The sequence below is a fragment of the Pan paniscus genome, chromosome X (assembly GCF_029289425.2).
Source record: "Pan paniscus chromosome X, NHGRI_mPanPan1-v2.0_pri, whole genome shotgun sequence".
In the NCBI taxonomy this organism is placed as follows: Eukaryota; Metazoa; Chordata; class Mammalia; order Primates; family Hominidae; genus Pan; species Pan paniscus.
Genome location: NC_073272.2, coordinates 21,713,941 through 21,734,785, shown reverse-complemented (window position 1 = coordinate 21,734,785; position 20,845 = coordinate 21,713,941). Strand labels below are relative to the sequence as shown.

Below are 20,845 nucleotides of genomic sequence, written 5' to 3'. Positions count from 1 at the left end.
GCCTGGGTGACAGAGTGAAACTCTATCTCAAAAAAAAAAAAAAAAAAAAAAAAAAAAAAAAAAAAAATCTTGACTCGTATCTGTAAAGATGTATAAATATTTATTCAGATCCTAACTTTCTATAAACGAAATGTGCTTTTGTTTGCTTTTGTAATTTTAGCTTCTGTTTTCAGCCTTAATCATTTACAAATAGTAAACTCTTTCCCTGAAACATTCTAAAAGGGGCCACTATTAGTTTCATCCCATTTGATTGGACCCTGGTCATGTAGTAGTTGGAATGTGACTCAGGGATGTTTTTTATGAACAGCAAAGAAAGAATTTGATTTAAAGACAAAACTCTTCCCATGTAACTTTGTGATGAAACATTTACATGTAACTAGGTTGTCTTTTCCTTTTTACTTGAGAAAATTGAGAAGATGAGAACAAATTTGCAGATAATAAAGTTTATATATCAATCTTCTGAGTAAAATTCTCATTTTATTAAAAAAAAGAACACATTTGGGAATAAATTTAGTATGCACTGGCTGCTATTTTAAAGGTATAGAATTTATAGCTTTTATTCTGACCCTTGTACCTGCCTGATAAATGAACACTGGTTGAGTTCTTAGCTCTTGAGTGGTAAGACAAATGGAAGAATAAGACTTCCTGCTTGTGCCATTCAAACTAAATGCTCTTTTGTGTTTTTCAAGCGTGGAGAGCCTTTTTCCTGGATCTTGGTAGACTCCTATTGGCAAAATCAGGAGTAGCTATGTCTCCAGTGCTCAGACGCAGCATCTCTACTAATTGTCAGCCCCTAAAGGAAAAGAGGTGGATCTGTTTAGTCTTTGTACCTTGCATATAATGTTAGGTATGAATTTTGTTAAATAAGTTCAGAACAGTTTTATAGTTTACTATGCCTGAGAGAGGATGCTGGGTCACCAAAGTCTTTCCTTCTCTACCATATCTCTCTCTACTTCTTGGAATTAGATCTTCCAATATTCAAGTTATGCTGAACTGGTCTTGTTAAAAGTTTCGTTCAGCCCAGGGTTTTTCTTCATATGGCTTCATGTTTATTTTCTATAGGAGAATTTAATTGAATGATTTTGGGGGAGAAATCCTTTTCATAGTCAAGAGCTTAATGCAGCTTCTTCCAGTAAGTTGGCAAGTAGCTAAGTTTTTAAGATTTAGCAGGGCAGAGATAGACTCCATCTATGAACCTTTGCACCACTGCTCCCATCTGTTTTAGATTATTCTAGGAGGATGCTTGGAAATGCAGGCAGACACAAGCAGTGTGTGATATGGGGGAGTGAGGGAGGGAGACTTGGAGAATTGTTTGGGAAGATTTGGAGAGGGTTGGTTCACGACTGACAAAACTGAGGACTGTTTTCCTCTTCCACCTCCAGCAGTAAATTAACAAGGGACCATTTCTCTTATCAACCACATGGGAAACACACAAATATTCGTTGTCCTCTTATGTCTAATGTAATGCTGGACAGTATATGCAGCCTAGGAAGTGTTCTTTTTAAGTAATGGATCTTTTGTGGTAAAGAAAGATTTGTTTGAAGGTATTAACAGGAATAAAGTTAAAAGAGTTTTTGATTCTTAAATAGATATTGATACTTAATATCTTTCCCCCTCATTGGGGTTTGATACATTTCACTATGAATCAGAAGAATAATTTTAGTTCATTAGAGGTTCTGAACATTTTATTTTGTTAGCATGATGAATTTCAAGAATTAATTTCAAATTCTTTTCTTTTTTTATTTTTTGTAGAGACAGGGTCTCACTCTGTTGCCCAGGCTGGTCTTGAACTCCTGGCCTCAAGCAGTCCTCCCACCTCAGTCTCCCAAAGTGCTGGGATTTAGGTGTGAGCCACTGTGCCCGCCCTCAAATTCTTTTAACGTAACAGTTCTAAAAATTTGGTTTGATGTAGTTTTGTTTTGTTTTTTTGAGACAGGGTCTCGCTCTGTCACCCAGACTGGAGTGTGGTGTCACAATCACAGCTTACTGCAGCCTCTACCTCCAAGACTCAAGCTATCTCCCACCTCAGCCTCCTGAGTAGCTGGGACTACAGGCATGAGCCACCATGCCCAGCTAAGAATAAAAATTAAAAATATATATATTGATATATAAAATGAGCTAGGAAGCCAGCTTGAGAGAAACCTACTTTCTCACCATCATTAACTCTTTCTGTTTTAACATCTATAAGGCCTAGAATCCAGGACGGCTCCAAGTACCAGACAGTTTTTCATCTGTTTTTTGTTTTGTTTTGTTTGAGACAGGGTCTCACTCTGTCACCCAGGCTGGAGCGCAGTGGCACTCTTTTGTGCTTTTCAAGCATAGAGAACAGTGACTCGCTGCAACGTCCGCCTCCCAGGTTCAAGCAATTCTCCTGCCTTAGCCTCCTGAGTAGCTGGGATTACAGGCGCCTGCCACCACGCCTGGCTAATTTTTGTATTTTTAGTAGAGACGGGGTTTCACCATGTTGGCCAGGCTGGTCTCGAACTCCTGACCTCAAGCGATCAGCTTGAGGAGTTCCGCCTCAGTCTCCCAAAGTGCTGGGATTACAGGCCTGAGCTACTGCACCCAACCACCCACTCATCTGTTTACTAATAAAGTAGACTTGGAAGGTGTAGTTTTAACATTTAATTCCTTTTTTTTCCTTCACAGAGCAACTTTAGAGGTGGCAGATGCCAGCCCACTTATAAATCAGGCCTGGTACAGAAGAGCTTGTACATTCAGGCTAAGTATCAGCGTTTACGGTTCACTGGCCCAAGGGGATTTATCACTCATAAGTTCAGAGAAAGATTAATGAGAAAAAAGAAGGTTAGTTGAATTAAAATGATTTAAAAATGTTTAGTGACTTTTAAACTCCTAGATTATCTGTGTTCATTAGATAAATTGGTTTCTCATTTAATTTTAAGAAACAACCTGGGTTTTTAAATGTTCTTGTTGCATGATAGTTGAATAAGATCTTCAGGGAGTAATGGTAATACAGTTGTGAGACTGTGTAACCTTAAAATGCTTTTAGGCATTATGCCTTGAATACTTTGCATATGTTAGCTGTTTGAACTTTTGACTTTAGAATTTCTGTTGTATGGTTAATCTTTGAAATGGAAACTCAGGTAAAGGCTTTTAATTGATGTATTTTAATCTTATACAAAGTGAATTATCTGAATGCCAAAAATATATTGAATATATACAAAGGGTGCATAATTGCAAAATACACTAACTCTTTTCCCCATTCATATATTTTTTTGTTGTGGTAAAATATGTATAATATAAAATTTGCCATTTTAACCATTTTTAAGTAGCATCAAGTACATACAGTTCAGCGACACTAATTTCATTCACAGTGCTATGCAATCATCACCATTATATGTTCTTTTGCAATTTATGTTTTTAATTGACAAGTAAAAATTATATATATTTATGGTGTTCAACATGATGTTTTGATATATGTATACATTGTGGAATGGCTAAATCAAGCTATTTAAAATACCCATTACCTCACATACTTATTTTTTTGTGTTGAGAACACTTAAAATCTACTCTGTTAGCAATTTTCAGGTGTACAATATATTGTAATTAACTGTAGTCACCATGATGTATAATACATCTTTTGAACGTATTCCTCCTGTGTAACTGAAATTTTGTGTTGATACTTTGACCAACTTCTTCTCAATCCCTCCAGCCTCTGGTAACCACCATTTTACTCTGTTTCTGTAAGTTTGACTTTTTTTTTAGATGCCACGTGTAGGTGAGATTATGTGGTATTTGTCTTTGTGTACCTGGCTTATTTCACTTAACATAATATCCTTCAGATTAATCCATGTTGTCATAAATGACAGGATTTCCTTCTTTTTAAGGCTGAATGGTATTCCATTGTATATATATACATTTTCTTTATCCATTCAGCCGTTGATACTGAGGTTGATTCCATTATGCTAATGCTTAATGTTTTTATTCCTAACTCCCCAAACTTGTTAATAACTCTTTTTTAAATTTTTTAAGTTTTTAATTTTTTGAGACAGAGTTTTGCTCTTATTCCCCAGGCTGGAGTACAATGGCACGATCTCAGCTCAGTGCAACCTCCGCCTCCTGGGTTCAAGTGATTCTCCTGCCTCAGCCTGCCAAGTAGCTGGTATTACAGGCGCCTGCCACTACACCTGGCTAATTTTTGTATTTTTAGTAGAGACAGGGTTTGTCCATGTTGGCCAGGCTGGTCTCGAGCTCCTGACCTCAGATGATCCACCCTCCTCGGCCTCCCAAAGTGCTGGGATTACAGGCGTGAGCTACCACACCTGGCCGATAACTCTTAATGTTAATAAAAAGTTTCTTTACTTGGTAATTGGAATTGCATACTCTTTTAGTTGTAGATTGATTTTGTTTGAATTAACCATGTTAGTATTTGAAAATTCAGCATAAGGCCAGGAGTGGTGGCTCATGCCTGTAGTCCCAGCACTTTGGGAGGCTGAGGAGAGAGGATCGCTTGAGCCCAGGAGTTCGAGACCAGCCTGGGCAACATAGCAAGACCCCACCTCTACAAAAAAGTTTTTTAAAAATAATAAACTGGGCATGGTGGTATGTGCCTGTAGTCCCAGCTACTTGGAAGGCTGAGGTGGAAGGACCACTTGAGCCTAGGAGGTCAGGGCTGCGGTGAGCCATGATCATGCAACTGCACTCCAGCCTGGGTGACAGAATGAGACCTATTAAAAAAAAAAAAGAAAGAAAAGAAAAGAAAGAAAGAGAAAATGCAGCATAAATATGCCATAAAATTAACTTCTACAAAATAATTATGTTTTAAATGAGAATTGCTGGGCATAGTGGTACATGCCTGTAGTCCCAGCTACTTGGGAGGCTGAGATGGGAGGATTGCTTGAGCCCAGGAGTTCAATGCCAGCCTGGGCAACATAGCAAGACCCCCAACTATTAAAAAAAAAAGAACAGGAAGAGAAAAAAACAAAATGAGAACTGTAGCATTATATCAGTAAGTGAGGCATGTTTGTCAATTCGTAGGCTCATTTTAGTTCATGATTTTAGGCTAATATTTTCTTCTGAGAAATGTATGTATCTCTGGTATTGCTATTGAATAGCCCAACTGTGGTTTTATAACTTTTATAATCATAAATGTTTTCTTAAATACTTACACTTATGAAGCCTTTACACTGAGCTTGCTTAATGATTTTAGTAAATTTTAACACTTTTCAAAAGACGGATGAGTAGAATGAAGTTGGCAACTTATTTTTTTATGTTTTAGAGTTAAATAGAATATCTTATGTCACACATACAACCCCAGTTTTAACTGAGTACCTTAGAAGATTTCTAATTTCAGCATGTGTGTCACTCATGGTTTTAGGAAAGCCATCTCTTTATTTATTTATTTATTTTTGAGATGGAGTTTCATTCTTGTTGCCCAGGCTGGAGTACAATGGCACCATCTCGGCTCACTGCACCCTCCGCCTCCCGGGTTCCAGTGATTCTCCTGCCTCAGTCTCCTGAGTAGCTGGGATTATAGGCACCTGCCACCACGCCCAGCTAATTTTTGTATTTTTAGTAGAGGCGAGGTTTCACCATGTTGGCCAGGTTGGTCTCGAACTCCTGACCTCATGTGATCCACCTGCCTCGGCCTCCCAAAGTGCTGGCATTACAGGTGTAAGCCACCGCACCCGGCCGCATCTCTTTTTTTAAAAAGTGTCAATGGAATCATTTTCCCGTCTCGTATATCTCCCCACCATCAGGTTGTGCCAGGGCTTAGGTAGAGATGCTGCTTCTCTTCCTGCCTTGTGTGGCAAGTTTCTTTGCAGCAGACCTTTCAGATATTTGTTCCCAGTCACAGATGGCAGCCTGACTGTTTTCAGGGAAGCTAGTCATTGATTTTCACTCAAGGAAAATGGCTGAGGCAGGCCTTCTCTTCATTCGCAAGGTTGGGTTTCTGGTACATGGTGTCTGTTTGTCTTCTGTTAGCTCTGTGCTAAACTTGGAGTTTTAGCTTAACTCTATTTTTGCTCCATCTTTTCCAGTGACTTGGGGCTGCTGAATGCTTACCTGACTGTCTGCTTCAGCTTATAGTTTCTATATATCTTGGATCTTGCTCCATTTTTTTATTCTTTTGTTTGCCTCAGTTTGCCCAATTCCTGCTGACCACCCTATTCTTCCAGACTACATTGCTCACCAGCCCCGCTTCACAGCAAATAGAAATCAGAAATCAGGCCTTCATCATAGGACATAAGAAGTATATCCTACAAGAAGCTACAGCCTGCTACGGGTCTCCAATCTTTAGGCCTAGGCTTTTTGTATCATCTAAAGTGTAGCAGTTATAGTTAGGTTTCAGTGCTGGTCACCGCCTCACCTTCCTGTTGCCCTTCACTGCCATCTGGCTGCATTAGCAGTGTCTCAACACACTGGATTTTTTTAAAATTAGTGTCTACTATTCTTGCAGTGTCTACTACCTGTTTTTCTTAGGCCCACCCTTCTGGATGCTGCTTCATATATCTTTCTATTGCAGCCACTTTGACATGGAGTTTTCCAATCTGGCTACTGTCAGTGCCTGCAAGCAAGCCAGAGCCACAATTTTTATAGATTTGTGTTTGAACAAAGCCCAGCTCTACAAGTACAGCATCAACTCAGGTACCTTACTACTAGCACCCTACTGAACAGCTGGGCTCCACTCTCCTAACCTTTAGAGAAAGGAATGAGGCATTGAAGCTGTTCTGTTTGTGCCAGGGTCTGAAGTAAGATACCTGAGACTAACTTGGCCTTTCAGCTGTCCCAGTCATAACAAATCCCATTCCATGTGTATAAACTGATGGCTTAGACCTATTAGTCCATTTTATCTCAGGCCTTTGTGCCTTCAAAAAAAGAGTGAAGGCCTGGAGACTCTGGTTTCTTCCAGTGTTGCTTTCCGTTTCCCTTAAATGAGGGACATTTTTGCTCAAGTAGGGTTCCTGGGTGAGGTGCCATTTATATGACTCTTCATCCCAAGCTTTAGCATCAGAGGGAACTTTGAAGGTTCTTCCTTAGAGAGAAATCTTAGTCTGAACAGCATCCCTGCACTGCTTTGGCTTTTTGCCCTCCTGGAGAGTTCATTCTTTTGGCAGTTATTAGACCACCACCCAGACTAATTAAGGATGCATCATTAATCTAAATGCCCTGGAACCTTCTTGAGCCTGAAATTGAATATGAACCTATTTATTCCCATATGCCTTAAAGTCCACCAAGAATATTTAGACAGATCTTATCTGGACTCCTCACTCCCCTGCCATATTGAAATGCTGGAGTGATCACTCATGGCTGGGAGGTCTTGCATTTCCTCATCTGTAGTACAGTCTAGTGATTGTGCTATCCTATGCCATACACTTCCTGCCTCCAACAAAAAACAGCTTTGGGGAGTGGTGGCGGTGGTGGGGATCCTAGATGTGCTCCTAATACATCCTCTGCTTCCACTTACCAGAATGATAGTGGCTTCCCTAAAACTGCATTGGCTCTCCAGCTGCCTACAAAGTAGTCAGATTCCCAAGCAGTAGTAGAAAAGTACAGAACGGAAATTCTTCCTCATTCATCATGTACTTGTCATATTCCATTGTGGCACCCTAAGTCCCTTTTACTGTGTTTATTTTCTCTTGGATTCTGTGCTTGGGCTGGAAGATAAAGGGGTGGGAGGAATGTCTGTTACTACCTGGAATAAGGCTTGTCTTTAATCCACTAGCATTCAGAAGTACCCCCAGGAAGCATCCTCTGCTCACCATAGAAAGTTTTCAGAAACTCTTGAGAGTCTGATTATATACTAGATTGGAACAAAGAAGCTAGTAAGAATTAATGAAGTCACCTCTGGGAACATTGCCTCTGAAAAACTGTAAGTAATTGCGCATTTGGTCAGGAAGGCAAGGAATTCCAAGGCAGCGGAGATCTGAGGAGCATTCTCCAGCAGTCCTCAGGTGCTGTGGTGCTTACCAGAGCTCTGTCCAGGGATAGGAAAGGAAGAGAGAAGAGGGCATAATGACAGTGCAGAAAGGAAGTTAGAGACTGGGATTCGTGGTTTTGGGGGTTGAAAGAAACCTTGAAAGTCATGGAGTACGAAAATAGAACAGGAACCAAGATTAGCTGAATCAACAGAAATCTAGTATACATTTGCCAGGTCCCTTGAGCTGAAGTGTGCCAGGGTGCAAAGGAAGTGTTGCATAAGGGCATCATCACTTTCAAGCACTTAGGATCTGGAGGCTCCAGTTTCACTACCTACCTCTCTGCCTTCTCTGTCTTATTTGGTTTTCTCTTCCTCCGTGCATTCTTTTAAAATGTAAACATTTCCTAGTGTGATGTGATATTATTCTGTTTTTTCAATCCTCCTTCTTGTCTTGATTGCCCTTACCTCCTCCCAAGATTTCAGCCATCACCTCTGTTGATGTCTTCAACCCTGACTACTCTCCAGACCTCCAGATTGTCAGCTGCCTCCCAGATGCCCTCACATGGATGTCCTAAACGCACCTCAAATTTAGCATGTTTAAAATCAAACTTGCAGCTGGGTGCGGTGGCTCACGCCTGTAATCCCAGCGCTTTGGGAGGCCGAGGCAGGCGGATCACCTGAGCTCAGGAGTTCGAGACCAGCCTGGCCAACATGGTGAAACCCTATCTCTACAATCCCAGCTTCTCAGGAGGCTGAGGCACGAGATTTGCTTGAACCCAGGAGGCGGAGGTAGCAGTGAGACGAGATCACATCACAGGACTCCAGCCTGGGTGACAGAGTGAGATTCTGTCTCAAAATAAATAAATAAATAAATAAAAAATCAAACTTGCATTGAAACATGCTACAGCATGAAAGACCCTTAAAAATATGATGCTAAGTGACAGAAGCCAGACACAAAAGACCACATATTGTATGATTCAGTTTATATGAAATGTCCAAAATGGGCAAATCTGTAGGGACATAAAGTAAATTAGTGGTTGCCAGTGACTCGGGGATGAGGGGAAAATTGAGAGCAGGTATGGGTTATTGCTAATGGGTATGGGATTTCTTTTTAGGGGAAGAAAAATATTCTAAAGCTGATTGTGGTGATTGATGGTTGCACAACTCTGTGAATATACTAAAAAGCTACTGAATTATACACTTGAAATGGGTGAACTGTATAGTCTATGGATTATATCTCAGTAAAGCTGTTAAAAATTATGTCAGACTTGCTGTCCTCCCCCAACCACTTGTTTTCCCTCAGGTCCCCTAGCTCTCAAAGCTAGACAAGCCAAGCTGGAAACGTGTCCTACTAATTCTCCCAGTTCTCTTTCCAACTTTAATGGTTTCAAGTCTTCTCATTTCCATCACTCATTCATTACTACATTTGTTTCATCCATTTTAATGGCTGCATATTATTCCACTCTGTGGATATATGAATTATTTCAGTGGTCTTCAACCTTTTTGCTCCATACTGTAAAGTTTTGAAAAGTTATCTACCTTCTTGCACATTGGTAGGTTATCTAATATTTTTATCATAAATTATTGTATAGGATACAATTTCTGGCATATTATAAACACTGACAGTCTTAAAACTGTTGCATTATATTTTTAAATCTCTTTGGAGGAACCTACATACCACAGGAACGCGATAACTAATACCATCAATTTTTTTTAATACACAAATTCTTTTAACAGTGAGAAATTTTGCATTGTTCCTTTTTTTGCCTTGAATTTGGACTTCATTCCAATTTCTCCATATATATATTTTTTTTGAGATGGAATCTCTGTCACCCAGGCTGGAGTGCAGTGGCGCGATCTCGGCTTACTGCAACCTCCACCTCCTGGGTTCAAGCAATTCTCCTGCTTCAGCCTCCCAAGTAGCTGGGACAACAGGTGCATGCCACAATGCCCGGCTAAGTTTTTATATTTTTTGGTAGAGATGGGGTTTCACCATGTTGGCCAGGCTGGTCTTGAACCCCTGACCTCAAGTGATCTGCCCACCTCAGTCTCCCAAAGTGCTGGGATTATAGGCATGAGCCACTGCACCTGGCCCCTCCATAGAATTTTATCTTTAAAAGTATTTTGTTGATCACCAAATCTATTTGGTGCATAATGTTATTAGATTTCTGTGACTATTAAGTGTTAAATATTTCCTCTGGATTGAGTTAATATTACAGTTGAAGTATTGATGAAACAAAAGAAGTCTTACTGCAAATGCATTTTTTTCAATTAGTTTATGTATTCATATATACTGTTGCTAGTAGAATAATATAGTATTCAAGTATTCTATTTTTTTCTTTTTATAGATATAAGTGCTGAGAAACCCTATTTATATGATTACATAGATGGGAATGAAGGGACTTCTATTTATAGGAATGCCACTCAGTTCTCTGGACTCACTCTGAATTTTAGGCCAAACAAATCATGTACTAATCTATTATCAAAAAGTATTTTGAATGTTCTATCACTGATAGCTTGATTTTGTCCAGGTCTCGAACTCCTGACCTCAGGTGATTCGCCCACCTCAGCCTCCAAAGGGCTAGGATTACAGGTGTGAGCCACCATTCCCGGCCTATGGTTAACTTTTAAACATATTAATATTTAATCCATTTAGAATTTATTTTATTATTCATTTTATTATTTTTATTATTTATTCATTTATTCTGAGACGGAGTTTTGCTCTGTTGCCCAGGCTGGAGTGTAATGGCATGATCTCGGCTCACTGCAACCTCCACCTCCCAGATTCAAGTGATTCTCCTGCTTCAGCCCCCTGAGTAGCTGGGATTACAGGCACCCACTACCATGCCCAGCTAATTTTTTTGTTTTTAGTAGAGGTGGGGTTTCACCATGTTGGCCAGGCTGGTCTCGAACTCCTGACCTCAGGTGATCTGCCTGTCTTGACCTCCCAAAGTTGTGGGATTTATTAGGCATGAGCTACCACGCCTGGCCAATTTTTTATTTTTTTGAGGTGGAGTCTCACTCTGGCGTCCAGGCTGGAGTGCAGTGGCATGAACTCAGCTCACTGCAGCCTCCGCCTCCCGAGTTCAAGCGATCCTCCTATCTCAGCCTCCCGAGTAGCTGGGACTACAGGCATGCGCCACCCTCCTGGCTAATTTTTGTATTTTTGGTGGAGACAGGGTTTCACCATGTTGGCCAGGCTGGTCTTGAACTCCTGACATCAAGTGATCTGCCTGCCTTGGCCTCTAGAATTTATTTTATTTTTATGATATAGTGTAAAGTCAGGATCTAACTTTTTTCCCCAATAAATCGTTTTTTAACACTGTTTATTGAAAATTTGTCCTTTCCCTGCTAATTGAAAATGCTGCTTTTACTATATTCTGCATTCTTATGTATCCCTGATCTGTTTTTGGAAGCTTTGGAGTCTTCTAGCTTGTTTCATTGCTTCTTGTGATATTCTAATTTAGTCTCTTTGATCACAGTCATTGTCCTGAAACACAGATCATATCATATCCCTCTTGCACAAACACCTTCCAAGTATTTTATTGCCTACAAGAAAAGAGACCAAACTTGTTAGCCAGGTCTAACCCTAAGCTATCTTACTAGCTGCATTTCCCCATGGACTCTCTGCTTTTTGGAGCATACTGTATTTTCATGTATTTGTACCTTTGTTCCTACTGTTCTCTTAGCTAGAAATAGCCTCCTGAGCCCCATTCTTTTCTTATTAAACCCTACTTTCCTTTTAAGACCCACTGTAAATCATATCAAAGCCCCCACTTTAACTTATGTTTCATTTAGTCTCTAATTATTGTCATTTGCCTTTGTATTTCCCCAAATAGATTATCAAATTCTTGAGGGTGCCTCGTTAAGCATTTTTTTTTTTTTTTTAGACAGGGTCTCACTCTGTCGCCCAGGCTGGAATGCAATGGTGTGATCACAGCTCACTGCAGCCTCCACCTCCCGGGCTTAAGTGATCCTCCCACCTCAGCCTCCCAAGTAGCTGGGACTACAGATGTATGCCACCACATCCGGCTAATTTTTGTATTTTCTTGTAGGTACGGGGTCTCGCCATGTTGGCCAGGCTGGTCTCGAACTCCTGGGCTCAAGCGATCCACCCACCTCGGCCTCCCAAAGTGCTGGGACTACAGGTGTGAGCCACTGCACCTGGCCTCGTTAGTCTTTTATCTTACCTTATTACCTTTCATATAGTCAGTCTTCAGAAAATGCTTATTGAATGGAGTTGAATTTATTCATATACACACACACACACATCCATCCGTATGCTCTAAAATGTTAGTGAACAAAAGCCATTGTGTCAGGGGTCCCTAAGACCATCCCCAGGTTTTGCTAGGACTCAGACGACTTAGCATGTAGTCTTTCTCATAAAAGAATAGAGAGCAAAATCAGCAAAAGGAAAAGGCATATAGGGCGAAGTCCAGAGGAAACCAGGTGCAAGTTTCCAAGGGTTCTCTCCCAGTGGAGTCTCACAGAACATACTTAATTTCCTCATCAGTGAGTTGTGACAACACATGCGATACATTACCACCCTGGGAAGTTTGGTAGAGTCTCAGTACCGAGAGTTTCTACTGGGGGCTGATCATGTAGGCGTCCCCTGCCAAGCACATACCCAAATTCCAGACTGCCAGGAGGAAAGGGAGTGCTCAGCATAAACCATATTATTTACACAAACAGTTTCAGCACCCATCAGTTAATGGTGGGGACCCTCTTGAAATCTAAGTTCCCAGATGCTGGCCAAGGGCCATTTTGTAAGCAGGCCTTTCCAAGGACAGCAGTCAGATCTGCTGTGTTAACCCTTTTCTGTACAACCTTTTTTTTTTTTTTTTTTTTTTTTTTTTTTTTTTTTTTTTGAGACGAAGTCTCACTCTGTCATCCAGGCTGGAGTGCAGTGGTGCCATCTCAGCTCACTGCAACCTCCGCCTCCCAGGCTCAAGCGATTCTCCTGTCTTAGCCTCCTGAGTAGCTGGGATTACAGGTATGCACCACTACACCCAGCTAATTTTTGTATTTTTAGTAGAAATACGGTTTCACCATGTTGTCCGGGCTGGTCTCAAACTCCTGGCCTCAAGTGATCCGCCCACCTCAGCCTCCCAAAGTGCTGGGATTACAGGTGTGAGCCACCACACCTGGCCAACGCAACCATGTTTTTGTTTTGTTTTTGAATGGAGTTTCACTGTTATTGCCCAGGCTGGAGTGCAACGGCACGATCTCAGCTCACTGCAACCTCCGCCTCCCAGGTTCAAGTGATTCTCCTGCCTCAGCCTCCCAAGTAGCTGGGATTACAGACACCCACTATGACGCTCAGCTAATTTTTTTGTATTTTTAGTAGAGGCGGGGTTTCACCATGTTGGCCAGGCTGGTTGCAAACAATCATATTTTTTAAGAGCTTAACTTCACAGATGGTTAATGCCTAAAGGGAAGAGAAAATCAATATGGTAGGAATGGTCAGGAGATATATGCTAAGTACTTCCATTGATACACTCTTCTTACAGGAGGTAGATTATAAGCTGAGGCCTGGAGAAGAGCAAGACATAGAAAGGGCTAAAGCCAAAGACCCATGTTTGGCAGGAGGATGTGAGGTTGGGGAGAAATGGAGGTGTGCAAATTATAGACGGCCCCAAAAGCTGGGCAGGAGGATATTTAGGGTTTGATGTGGTGGCACTAGAACATCTTCCTAGACTGAGGAGAAAGTGGTACTTTAGGATGGCTATGTAGTTAGCAGTGGGTGGGGAGGTTCTGGGGAGAAGAAATGAGGTGCAGGAAGACCAACAAGGGAACATGTGTGGTGACCCAGATGACATGTTATGAAAACCTAGATAAGAAGTGCTCATATATCTAGTTCAGCATTCTGCTTAAAATGGGCTTTTATGGCCAGGTGCAGTGGCTCACACCTGTAATCCCAGCATTTTGGGAGGCTGTGGTGGGTGGATCACTTGAGGCCAGGATTCAAGACCAGCCTGGGCAATATGGTAAAACCTTGTCTCTACAAAAAATACAAAAATCAGCTGAGCGTGGTAGCATGTGCCTGTAGTCCCAGCTACTCAGAAGGCTGAGGCAGGAGAATTGCTTGAACCCAGGAGGCAGAGGTTGCAGTGAGCCGAGATCGCACCACTGCACTGCAGCCTGGGCAATGGAGACTCCATCTCAAAAAAAAAAAAAAAAAAAAGGGCCGGGTTGGGGGGGCTTTCAAATCATTGGAAGGGTGGAGGGATCAAGTGGAGATAGGTTATGAAAGAAGCTATGTCAAGGGTGAATGTAACTCAAAATAATCACACATTTAACAAGATACTTCAACTGAATCTTATTTTAGAATTATTGTAGTTAGAATTTCCTTTTAAAGTTGTAAGTAGGTAACATATTTTATTTGAAGATAAATTTATATGATTTTTATATTGTATAATGAGTAAAGAACTAGGATACAATGAAGTCTAGCTCTATTTAAAGGAATGATGTTGACAAATATATATGTGCATGTATTTTGAAGATTTCATTAACCAAAATAGAAGAATAAGAATTTTCTATCAGCACTGTTTTTGTTTGGAATTAAACATTTCCATACTAATATAAATGCCAAAAAATAAATCAACTTTTACATTTCTTTCAGTTTTAATAGTGTAAGATCCTAGTGAAAGGTAAGGATATGTATATTAATAAATTTTTATTTTTTAATGTCCCTAAAAAATGTACCATTTTACCATGTTTGCTCCGTTATTACTTGCATGGTCTTATGTCCAGTTTGTGGTTAGTAATTGAATATTGTGCATAGTATCACAGTATAGAATCCACGTTCATTATTCTCTAATCATAGTCTCATTGTTCTTGTAAATTCTTCTTCCTGTATTTATTGAAGCCTTACACCTTTTTATACTGTAGTTAACCATCCAAAAGTAAGAAGGCATTTCCCCCTCTAATAACTTTCTCTGCAGTTATCAGTCAGTTAAAAGAGCCCATGTAGTTTTAGAATTAGAGATATAGGATGGAAAAGATAAAATACTAATTTGAGGTGTGCGTGTGTAGTGTCAGGCTCCGTACTTGAGAGCCAGAGGTTTAAGAGTCTTGATTTTATGCCAGGGATGCCTTCACTGAAACTCACCCAAATAGCAGAAGACTGTTTTCATCAATTTACTAATATCAATGTTATCTAGCACCATATGTTTTCTTTGTCCTATTGATTTATCATGCGATATTGCTTTGATGTGTTCTGTTGTTACTTTGCGCCTTTGGGGTTCCACATGCCTTCGTGGGAATCTCGGGGTGCAGGTAACACTGTATAAACGAAAATACTTTGAAAATTGCAGTGTGAACAAAACTAGCTCAGATGTTTGACACTTTGTTTGAAGTCTTTATTTCTCTTGTTTTCTCTCAATAGGAATATACAGATGTTGCCACAGGAATCTAATCTGAAATCGTACAAATGGAAATGACGCTACAGGAGGATGTTTGGGAGCATCTCTCTGTTTTTGTCAGGAGTTAGAAGTGACACTAAGGCACTAATACTGTAACTTCTTGATAAAATAACTTTATTTTTTAGTAGTGGAATGCTGCAACTTTTTTACACCTAACAATTGCTTTTAAATTACAGTATTCAATTTAAAAGTTGTATTAACTACAGTTTCCTTTGCAAAAAGTCTCAAAAGAATCACTTGAAGGGCATTATTTGTTGATGCATTTTTCTCTGAGCATGGTTTCATAGAGAGAACTTCACCAAGTAATATTCAGACGTTTATATGTTGAAAGTTTTGCTTACATAATAAAAACAAAAACAAGTGTCTGAATTGTATAGTGTCTTTACATGAAAGAACTTTAAACAGTGGCCTTATGGTAGAAAATTTTATACCAGATTTTTCTTTTTCTGATGACATTTTGGCTTATAACTCAAAGTTTTCTTAAGTTTCTGAAGATCAAGGCCTATATAATTCATACATTTCATATTATAAGAAGGCAAGAGACAAGGTGCTTCAAATATTCCATCAGGTAGTTGTGAGTGCACTGAATTTTTAGTAATATGTTCATTCAGTTTTTTTCCACAACTATTTGCTCTTTTCCAATTTCAAAATGCTATTGTGGAAAATATGTAAAGATTTTGTAATCTATAGTCCATCTTATTTTTCCCTCAGGGCAAGCTTGTGCATATCATATTTTTAAAGGCTTTTTAAAAATCTGACAGACAAAATCTCATATTTGAAAATTGTACTTTACTACTACAGCATTACACATTTTGCAAGCACATCTTATAGAGTGTTTACTTTTAGTTCAGTTGATATGTATTGCATACCTACTATGTGTAAGAGCAAATGGATGGGATTTTAAATGAAATTTTTAGGCCCCAGTACCTTATTTCTTTATGTTTTCTGTGTTCTGCTTAACAGTACATATACATTCCCAATTACATTGTAATAAAATAAAATGTTGTTGCTCTTTCTGCTTAAATAAGTTACTTGCCAGTTTGTGAGAGCATTATTTTAATTTTGTTTGAGACTTATAGCCTTGGATAGCACCTCTGTTTAAACAGTGTTTAAAGCACTGTTCTGTGCTTACAAAGGCAGAGCTTTCAAAATTAAAATGTGAAGGTTGATAAGAACTTGGTTTTTCATGACTGGATGTGAAAAATCTTAGTACATTCAGTTTTCTTTTCCATATCTTTAAAAGAGAGGGCAGCCTTTTCCTTAAGTGAGTTCATGATAAGGGGGGCAAGTGCACTTGATTCATTGCTAAGCAGGTAATAAATTTGGGTAGATGGCCTGTCTTGTACTGTGTACAATCTCTATAGGTCAGGTTTTCCAAACATATTTAGCATTCCACTTATGGTAAGAAAGAAATGCATGCACACAGGTAGTATGGCAACTTTAATATTGTGTTAGGTACTTATAAAATCTGTCTTAAATTTTAAAATAATTGATTTCATTTACTCCCATATTCTAGGGGACAGTAATGAGCTTTGAATATTTAATCATTTGATTGACAACTATGTATTGCACAGATACTGTACTAAAATTACAGCAATGAACAAGAAGACAAGACACATGGACCCTGCCTTTATGGTACGAAGAGTCTAATAGGAAAAATGGACATTAAACAGAAATATAACTTGGTAAATGGCCTTTATAGCTCGCTTTTTATTTATTGTAACACATAAAGGTAAGATGGCTGATTTACTATTATTCATTCCACAACTGATTCCCTATTTGGATATTCTTTTGGCACTGTCTCAATATGCAAAGCGTGTTATCTGCAAAATACCTATGCAGAAAACATTGTGTGTATAAGATCTAAAGCCTAAAAGGAAAAACCAACTTTATAATTTAGAGTATAAAATAAGGACAGGGACCATGTCTGTCTTGTCCACCATAGTATCCCCAGCACCCAGCTTCCTATTTGACATGTGGTAAGAGTTCATTAAATATTAGTTGAATAATGAATGAATAAATAGGGAATAATAGAATATGTTTATTAGGAACTACATGTGTAATTTTCATATGGAGATTGAACAAAAGGTTATCCATAGCATTTTTTATTGACTGGAAAGAATTTGACTTCTTGAATGCATAAGACTTGAGAAGAGAAGTTTTTTTTTTTTTTTCTTTTTTTTGATAAGTCCCCTACCATTGCCTCCTCACCTTCCTCCACTACGTGCTAGGCCCTTCGCTGGTACTGGGAAGACAAAGATAATAAGACACAGTCCCTGCTGTGAGGAAGCTCATGCACTACTGAAGAAGAGATTCACAAAAACAAAGAATCACAATGTAGAGTAAGTACTTTAGTGGACATATATACAAAAGGTTGAGAGGAAAGTTGACATTTCTGATTCAGCATCCCCTCGTCATGTTTCTTTCCTATTGGTTTCACCAACCTCAGAAGGCACTATTCTGTTGGTGGTTTTACTGGTTTTAAAAATTGATGCATTGGGGGAAACTGGGTAAATTGTACGCGGGATCTCTCTGTATTATTTCTTTTATAGCTGCATGTGAATCTAGAGTTACTTCAACATAAATTTCAATTTGAAGAATTGCCCATAGTCTTATCACAGAGAACACTATTATAAATATTTTAGATGATACATTTTCATTTTTTTCTATTGGAAAAAAACTCGCTACATTTATGTGTAACAATTTATGTAGATGTATACTATGTATCACATTTTACCTAATAAATCCTACATTTTTGAATAGTTTTTTTTTTAAAAAAAAGATGGGGATACTTCCAGGCAGAAGCAAGAAAAGTAAAGCTGGATGAGAAACTCTTATTGTCTTTATTACCCAGCAAATTCAGTAACCACCAGGCACAAATTCACCAGGAACAACCAAGCAAGGAAGGAAGGAGAAGAAGCTGATGCAACAAGGTGTGGTATGACTTCATCCCTCGCCCATCCCCAGAAGTAGCACTGAGTAAAACAATGGAGATGACAAAAATATTGGTAACAGTGGGCCCCAGTATGGACAAAGGCACTGACGAGGTGACCAGGCCACGTGGAGGAGAGTCAAGGAAAACTCTTGGGACAACGAAGTCTTTGCTTCCATCTCAGGACCTCAGCAGAAGGGGTAAGATTCACCAGGACTAGGCATTTCCCAGGTCTCAGAGCAGCCTGGGAAAGCCAAATCCTGCAGAAGTCAGAGACACCTTTGACTGTGTCTAGTGAGTTCTGGTTCTGGACATTTAATGGGAACCTAGAAGAGAGGGGATACCAGGTTCCCCAACAAAGTTCCGTCAAATAGGATGATTATGAGCTCTGAGTCCATTAAAATACAGAATGAACATTTAAGAACTGAGGAATCATAGATGTAGAATAGTATGTAAATGTTATAAATCTTGACAAAGAAAAATTAATGTACATTGACAAATTCAGACATGGAGGAGGTAAAGTGGGATAAAGACTAAGAACTAACCGTCTCATCATTCATGGCCAGGTGTCATGTCACGTCATGTCTTAAAATTATAATTTGGGGAAAAACTCTAGTGACCAACCTTAAGTTTTTCCACAATCTTTTTTTTTTCTTGACCTTAATACAGTGGTTCTCAAAGTGTGGTCCCAGACCAGCAACATCAGCATCACCTGAGAACTTGTTAAAAACGCAGATTCTTGGCCCCACCCCAGACCTCCTGAATCAGAAACCCTGGGGGTGGGGCCGAGCAATCTGTGATTTAACAAGTCCTCCAGGGGATTTTGGCACATACTTGAGTTTGAGAATAACTGGCTTATTTATCCCTTTTAGGAACCAGTGAAGAAACATTTATCTGAAGTTCAGCAGCCCCTTCAATTTAATGCCTAATTTTTTTTCTATTGCATTCAAATAAAGTTAAATCTAAAACTTGTTTGCTGGCCGGGCACAGTGACTCACGCCTGTAATCCCAGCACTTTGGGAGGCCGAGGCGAGTGGATCACTTGAGGTCAGGAGTTTGAGACCAGCCTGGCCAATATGGTGAAACCCCATCTCTAATAAAAATACATAAATTAGCCGGGCGCAGTAGCATGCACCTGTAATCCCAGCTACCTGGGAGGCTGAGGCAGGAGAATTGCTTAAACCCGGGAGGCGAAGGTTGCAGTGAGCCGAGGCCACGCCATTGCACTCCAGCCTGGGCGACAGAGCGAGACTCCATGTCAAAAAAAGAAAATAAATAAATAAAACTTGTTAGAATAAAAAGTTTAGGGATTCCCCTCGTCAATCCTGTCTGTACATATGAGTGAATTGAGAGGTCTGGAAACATACCCACCCACTGTTAACACTGTTGATTTTTTTAAATGGTGGGATTATGAGTGACTGTACTCTTCTGTATCTATCAAATATAATGAATGTTGTATCATTTTTATAAAATAAAGTCTTTCTTTTTTAAAACAGTGGTAAGAACATTTCATCCTATCCATTATATATCTGCTACCAAAATCCAGGTAAACAAGCTTTTACGTTATAGGCTGGCTACTTCACTATAGTCCATTGGGGTTTTATTCCCGACCATTCCTCCCACATCATAAAAAGTAGGTAGGCTTATTTTAAGTATGTATTGTGTTGAGTCTTAAGTACAAATTATTGATTTGTAATATTTAACAATAATATATAAAAAATTAAATTTGGCCAGGCACAGTGTAATGCCAACACTTAAGGAGGCTGAGGTGGGTAGATTGTTTGAGCTCAGGAGTTTGAGACCAGCCTGGGCAACATGGTGAAACTCCATCTCTACAAAAAATACAAATATTAGCTGGGTGTAGGGGCGTGCACCTGTAGTCCCACCTATTTGGGAGGCTGAGGTGGGAGGATCTCTTGAGCCTGGGAGATCAAGGCTGCAGTGAGCTGTGACAGCCTGGGTGACAGAGTGAGACCCTATCTCAAAAAAAAAAAAATTCATCTTACTGCTTTTCTTTTTAAAAAGAAAAACAACTTTTTTTCCTGATCAAAAGTTGTTAAAAGACAACAGGCCCAAAATGGTGTCACTCATGCTAAGGTTCCATATCACCAAACAGAAACCTAAGTTGTTTATTTGGAAGATGTGACCTTCCAACAAATCAGAAGAGACAGTAGCCAAATTCCATTAAGCCAGCAAGATTTCACTTATATCCCTGTGAGGAAAGTAACCTTGAAATGGCCACTTCTCTATTTGTTCCTTGTTCCTGCTTTCCTCCACTTTTTTCTGCCTATAAAACTCACCCACTTTGTTTAGCTCATTGGAGCTCCTTTCTAATTTGTAGATTGGATGCTGCCTGGTTCATGAATCACTAATAAAAGCCAATCAGATCTTTGAAACTCAGTTTGTTGAATTTTTGTCCTTGACAAAGTAGATAGAATAGTATGTAAAAGGGAGAAAAATTTGTCTATAATCCCACTGCTCATAAATATTTAGTGCAGACTAACATTTTGGTATTTTCTCATTAGTCTTTTTTCTGGGCTTTATTGTTTTGGTAGTTGAGATTATACTTTATTACATTTTTAAGGCCACCTTGTCCGGCCTTAAAAA

General features: G+C 39.4%; 1 protein-coding gene across 13 annotated transcripts in view; it reads left to right on the top strand.

The window, feature by feature from the left end:
• BCLAF3 (BCLAF1 and THRAP3 family member 3) overlaps window positions 1-19,731 on the top strand; it is a 72,100-nt gene extending 52,369 nt beyond the window's left edge. For 10 of the 13 annotated variants that reach the window (XM_034949478.3, XM_034949481.3, XM_034949480.3 and 7 more), the window contains 2 exons: window positions 2,650-2,805; window positions 15,270-19,731. In XM_034949478.3, coding sequence (XP_034805369.1) covers window positions 2,650-2,805; window positions 15,270-15,299 — 186 coding nt within the window. In that variant the 3' untranslated portion in view covers window positions 15,300-19,731. The remainder of the gene's footprint in view (window positions 1-2,649; window positions 2,806-15,269) is intronic. The other 3 variants (XR_010111206.1, XR_008622738.2, XR_008622736.2) reach the window with 3 other exon arrangements.
• Window positions 19,732-20,845: the final 1,114 nt, after the last annotated feature.